Raw genomic sequence first — 6600 nt, 5'->3', positions numbered from 1 at the left:
GGGAGGGAGGGAGGTAGAGGAAGGGGGTAGGGAGGGAGGGAGAGGGAGAGGGAGGGAGGGAAAGAGAGGACCTGCACACGCATGGAACTATAGCTGTTGTGACGTGTACACAGCCACACACCCACGTAAACCGTCTTTTGACTTAATAGAGCTATATCCCATCTGCTTTGGAGATGCAAATTGAGGGGGGTATAGTATTACCCTTCAGGGATAGCAAAAGACCTGGGGTTAAAACATGCAAGATTAAAATCTCCTGAGCTCTTCTCCTCCACCAGGGGGCGCTGCTTCCCCTTCATGGGGGAGGCCTGAGCCAGTCCAGTCTTCCGTTTCTTTGTGGTGAAAGAGGCAGCCCTCACATTACAATTCCAGACCTGCAAGGTTTCTTCAGTTTGCAGCCTTTCGAAGTTATGGTGTGAAAGCAATACAAAACTCACCCAAATCTACCCCAGTATAGAAGACAGCCCATCAAAGCTGAGAACCCGGATCACACTGCGCAAAGCTGAGAACCCGGATCACACTGCGCAGCCTGACACAGTGCAACAGGCTGGAAGTGTCTCTGCAAAGTGACTCGGTTGCTCTGAACCTCTTCCAGGGGTTCAGATGGTCTCTGCTTCTTCTAGGCAGCTGGTCTAAGCAGCTTGGCTTGTGACGATGCAGCTGTCTGTGAGTCACATCTGCTCCTGTAGGTGACCCTCGTCCATACTCCTGAATGCAACCCCATTAAAGTTCATTGGCTCACCAAGTTGGATTTGGATGGTATTCATACTTTGGTCTGTCATGGGCTCCCTATCTGTAGGAGTAGACTTGTGTCACACGAGAGCAGTCCGTCCTCCTGCAGGGACAGGGTAACAACACCTTGGAGCGTTGGAGTCCCAGGACAGAAAGGGACAGAACAGCACCAGGCTGAAGAATAAGTAAGAGGATCTGGGCACTGGGAGGGCTGAGTTAGATAACAAGAGCTTTGTGGACACCAGGGATGCTGCCCCTAAGGCGCGGACTTGGTGAAAAGCAGAGAAGAAGCATCCTTCATGCAGAAGATATAAAAGCCTGGATCTCCTCTTTTGGGCTCAAAGGTATACAAATGGTCTGATTGGTGTCTGGGTCTCCATCCCTGCCACTGGCCAAGCAGTGAGTGAGTGTGTGTGTGTGTGTGTGTGTGTGTGTGTTCAGAAGCAAACAGCTGGGGTCTCCTCTGCCTAGGTGGCTCCATCATCCTATCCTGCTTTCATCCCTAGCCTTCTCGAACTCTACTCCTGGTTCACAGGGCCGTGGCCGTCTCCTAATAAGCTGGTGTGGTGGTTAGAATATGCTGGGCCCAGGGAGTGGCACTATTAAGAGGTGTGGCCTTGTCAGAGGAAGTGTGTCATTGTGGGCATGGGTTTAAGACCCTCATCCTATCTACCTGAAAGCCAGTCTTCTAGTGGCCTTCAGATGGTAATGAGGAATTCTCAGCTCCTCCTGCACCATGCCTGCCTGGATGCCTTGATGATAATGGACTGAACCTCTAAACCTGTAAGCCAGCCCCAATTTTTTTTTAAAAGATTTATTTATTTATTTTATGTGTATGAGTACACTGTAGCTGTACAAATGGCGGCTCGCTCCAGCCCTGCTTGCTCCTGTGTAAAACACTGTAGCTGTGTTCAGACTCACCAGAAGAGGGCATCAGATCTCATCACGGATGGTTGTGAACCACGATGTGGTTGCTGGGATCTGAACTCAGGACCTTCAGAAGAGCAGTGAGTGCTCTTACCCGCTGAGCCATCTCACCAGCCCCCCCCCCAATTTTTTTTTAAAGATTTATTTAGGGCTGGTGAGATGGGGTCTTAAAGCCCATGCCCACAGTGACACATCTACTCCAAAAAGACCACACCTTCTATAGTGCCACTTCCTGGACCGAGCATATACAAACCATCACAATGATACACACATGATTATCATAGTCCAGCAAGAGACTGGGTAGGCAAACTATTTGCATTATACAAAGATTTTCATTCAGCTAAAAGATTTATTGACTGCCTTTCATCTGCTAAGTATAGTTTAAGATACTGAATCAAAGAAAATGGGAAACTCTTTTCCAATGGAGGTTTTAATCAAGTGGCAGATACAGTGGAAGGGAGGCAGGTATATCGTTGAGGTACCTCCATGACTAATCTAGCCTACAATGAAGCCACATTGAAGAATCCATACAGTATTAGTAACGTCCATCCATGTATTCCTTTGGTTTAATTTATAACATGATCTGATTTTAGTTGTATAAGAATCATGTGTATCAGTGTCAGGGGAACTGGGTTTGGTGGTGATGCTTGAAAGGTGGTGGCATGAGGGGCATGAGTTCAAGACTAGCTTTACTTATAGTGAGCTTGAGACCAGCTTGGGCTACATGAGACTCTGAAAAGGCCAAAGTATTACAGCTGTTAATGATGATGACAATATGTTTGGGTGTATACACACAATAAGATAAATCAGTATTGGGACCTGGATTATCTTTTCTTTTTCAGTATCTTTTCAGTCCCTCAGAGAAGTACTAAAGCAAATTTAGAAGTGGCAAACTAATACTGGAGACAGTCGAATAATTTGTAGGATATGATCCACACAGGTTGTAAAGGATTATCTTAGGTTGTTTGTTTTAAAAACTCATGAGGGATAACCTTTCAGAATCTTCATACAGTTGTTAAGATCCCAGAAACTATTCACAACTTCAAACTATACATAGCAAAAGGAAAGGGGTGGATATGGAAGAACACACACAAAAAATAGTCAAAGGAAGAGTCAAGAATAATTTACAATCCCAAGGTATGCGCTTGTCTGAAGGTTGAGGAGGATCACACAAAAACTGTAAAATACCGACAGCTGGAAACAGCACGATATGTACTATAGCTGCTAGGAATTTCCAGAGACCAAACAAACACCAAGAAGACAGTGGGTTCCTCCCTCCACCAGTTTCATTATGGAAAATGTCTAGAGCATTCACAAGCACAAAGAATATTTGTTCGTCTACCGCGCAGCATCCACAGTCATCACTTCTACCTCCCACTCACTGGCATTCCGAAGTCAATTCCAGCTAGCCTATCCCTTTACAGACTCTAAAGCGACGGCCTGGGAGCCAAGACACTTGCAGTCCAGGACCACTACGTGGCAGCCCTTTTAGTGGGATCGTGTGTCAGAGAAGACTCAACCAAAGGGACTCTGAAAGAAGTAACTGCAATACCACTGGAGGTGTTTGACACAACAAACACAAGAGCCTCCAGGGGACGCGCTTCGTCCTCGGGTCGGCGACTCAGCTCGCCGAGCCGGTCCGGCCTTTTAGGGACTGGGTTGTTTCGGGCCCGCCCACCGGTCCCAGCAGCCCTCGCGCGCCCCCGCGTCGGGAGTCTCGTCCATTTCCGGACGCCGGGGCCCAGGCTCGTGAACGCGCGTGCGCCGTGCGTCCTGGGCTCGTGAGCGCGCGTGCGCCGTGCGTCCCGGGCTCGGGTACGCGCGCGCCGGGCCTCCGGGCTCGTTCGTTCCCAGTCAGCCTAGAGCGGCCGGGGTCGGAGAACCGCGTACCCCCGCCATGTTCTCCTTGGCGCTGCGAGCCAGGGCGACCGGCCTCACTGCTCAGTGGGTAAGAGGCTCGGGGTGAACCCGGGCACTATCGCCACAGTCTCCCGCTCTTCGTGCCTCTCTTAGCTTTAGTACTGGGAGACCCCAGGGCGCTGGACGGGTCAGATGGCGGCGCGGAACGCCGCGGCCTTCGTCCTCCGTGCCTCCGGGATGCTCCGCAACTGCGGTGGCGGCGGGTGGCGGGCCGCCCGCACCGGGCTGGGAAAGTCACCCCTGACTTAGTCAAGGTCAGGAAGGCGGGTGTCACTGGTCCTGGCGCGGAACCTAGTTGGGCCCTGGCGACCCGCTGCTTCCAGGGTCCCAGCAGCGAAGAGAGGGGCTTCTCGTGTGTCAGGCTTAGTGGCAGCGCTGCAGCAGATTTAAGAGAATGCTGGAGAAAGCGCTGATAATGCTTGGTGAAGGCTTGCGGAGTTCCTTCAGGACCCGATAAAGGTGACCAGCGTTTGTTGCTCATTCATTTTAGGAAATGCTCGGCAGAAAACCGTAGGAATTAACCGTGAAAGAATAGTAGCACGAGTAAGTGCACTGACCAGAGAGTCGGAGTTTTATGGCCATTTGAGTGTCAGGCGCATCTCAGATTGGCAAACGAATTGAAGTTGAAACGCTGAAGCGAACCTGAAATGCAGATTCCAGGGCCTGCGAGGTAGCTCAGAGTGGAAAGGCGCTGGCCTCCAGGTGTGAGGACTAGTTGTGGTCTGACCTTCAGGAGCAGGACTTGTGTCGGTAGAGTGCATGGGCACACAGTAAATAATGGCTATTGAAATTAGCTACATGGCAATTACAGGGGAAAAAAGAAGCCTTATTTGTTTGGCTGGATTTTATTTTCCCAACAATAAAACAAAAACTGAGTTCTCAAAAAAAAAACACAACATATATATTAGTATACAGTCCATTCGGGCCTAGACTTAGGCATTCCAGGTGACCTAGTTATGTGGCATGACCTAGAGTAGTTAAGACTTCTGTTTCTTCAGCTGTGAAATGGGAATATTGAGTCTGTCCTTACTTATTTGAAGCCTTAATGTACTTCCAGGTCCAGGTAACAGTGTGGATTGGATTATAGTACTTTTTTTTTTTCCTTTTGAAACTAGATCTCACCATGCAGCCCTGGCTGGCCTGGAGCCTTCTGAGTGTGCCATGTTGGCCTTGAATATTTGTTGGTCCTCTTGCCTTGCTTCCTGAGTGCTGAGATTACAGGTGTGAGCTTCCAAGCCCTGCTGGAGTATAGTAATGATGGGTGATGTTTGATGGCCCTTTGCTGCGTATTTAATAGGTGAATTTATATCTTATTTTAGAGAGGGGTGCAGTGTTTTCATCACTACAAATTAGAAACAGAATTGCCGTTTATTTGTGGGGTTATTTCATATAAGAACATTAATAAGGTTCATATGAGTATGGTTGGTCACATCTGATATCTTAGCATTCAGGAGTTAGAGGCAGGAAATTCAGAATGTCTGTTGTCATTATCTGTATAATGAGTTTGAGGTCAACCTGGTCTATATAAACTCCTGTCTGTAAAACATCCCCAACTCTAATCCCCGGCCCTTACAACAAACAAGGTACCCATGGTAGTGTAGGACAGTAAAGAGCCAGTGAAAGGTTCTGCTTGGAGTAGATGACTGTTGTAGGAGTTGGGGTGGACTAGGTCCGGTTGGAGTCAGAAACTGGAAGCTTACATAGGTAAGAGAGGCTCTGTGATTCATCCAGTTGAGGAGGAGACTACTAAGAAGTAGGGGCAAAAAGGTTCCCAGAGATGTCTTCTTTTTCTTTTGTTTTTGAGGCAAAGGGTAGCAAGAGATGTAATTGAGAAGCAGGGTTTGGTTTTGTGTGTGTTGTTATTTTGAGATAGAATTTCTTTATGCAGCCTTGGCTGGCCTGGAAGAAAGACCAGCCTGGCCTCAAACTCACGGAGATCCACCTGCACTCCCAGGCCTCTGCCTTCAGTTTTAAAATGTTTCCCCATGATGGTGGGTTACTGAGATCCACCTGCACGCCCAGGCCTCTGCCCTCAGTTTTAAAATGTTTCCCTATGATGGTGGGTTACTGAGATCCACCTGCACACCCAGGCCTCTGCCTTCAGTTTTAAAATGTTTCCCTATGATCGTGGGTTACTGAGATCCACCTGCATGCCCAGGCCTCTGCCTTCAGTTTTAAAATGTTTCCCTATGATGGTGGGTTACTGAGATCCACCTGCACACCCAGGCCTCTGCCCTCAGTTTTAAAATGTTCCCCTATGATGGTGGGTTTGTGCTGTCACCCCAGCATGCTCTCCACAAGGAACAATTTTGAATTGTATCCTGGACATTCTGAATGCGTAAGTTACATAGACAATACAGTCTAACTTACTTCTTTAAAGAATATCCATCCCCAATGTTCTAAGTGGTAGACCAAATATTGGTTGTATTTTAGCTGGGCTGCTTAGAATCCCTCATCACACAGGGTCAGCCAGAAGTCTGAGTAGTGTCTGTCTCCATCTTGGTATTTACTTTCCTAGGATTTCCCGTTTGCCCATGCCTCAGATTATCCACTTCCTTGGCTAAGTCAAGCCATTTAAGATTGCTTTTTAATTTTTTTTTTTTTTTTTTTTTTTTTTTTTTGGGGTTTTTTCGAGACAGGGTTTCTCTGTATAGCCCTGGCTGTCCTGGAACTCACTCTGGAGACCAGGCTGGCCTCGAACTCAGAAATCCGCCTGCTTCTGCCTCCCAAGTGCTGGGATTAAAGGCGTGCGCCACCACCGCCCGGCTGCTTTTTAATTTTTTAATATTTATTTATTTTGGTTTCTTTGTTTGTAGAACAGGGTCTTAAATGTTCTTACTTGTGTAGCCCAAGCTGGCTTTAAACTCTGGCAGTCCTCTTAGCATACCTCTTAAGTTTGGTGTTACATGAAAGATTTTTGGTTTGTTTGAGACAGGGTTTCTCTGTGCAGTCCTAACTGGCCTGTTACATTAGAGATGCTCAAACCTAACTTTGTAAAATCCCAAAAGAAATTTTACTTTTTAG

General features: G+C 47.7%; 1 protein-coding gene across 1 annotated transcript in view; it reads left to right on the top strand.

The window, feature by feature from the left end:
* The first annotated feature begins 3415 nt into the window (after window positions 1-3415).
* Ndufv2 (NADH:ubiquinone oxidoreductase core subunit V2) overlaps window positions 3416-6600 on the top strand; it is a 20489-nt gene continuing 17304 nt past the window's right edge. The window contains exon 1 of the mRNA XM_031368617.1: window positions 3416-3604. Coding sequence (XP_031224477.1) covers window positions 3554-3604 — 51 coding nt within the window. The 5' untranslated portion in view covers window positions 3416-3553. The remainder of the gene's footprint in view (window positions 3605-6600) is intronic.

Source organism: Mastomys coucha, unplaced genomic scaffold, assembly GCF_008632895.1.
Source record: "Mastomys coucha isolate ucsf_1 unplaced genomic scaffold, UCSF_Mcou_1 pScaffold14, whole genome shotgun sequence".
NCBI lineage: Eukaryota > Metazoa > Chordata > Mammalia > Rodentia > Muridae > Mastomys > Mastomys coucha.
This window is presented reverse-complemented; position numbering and strand designations above follow the sequence as displayed.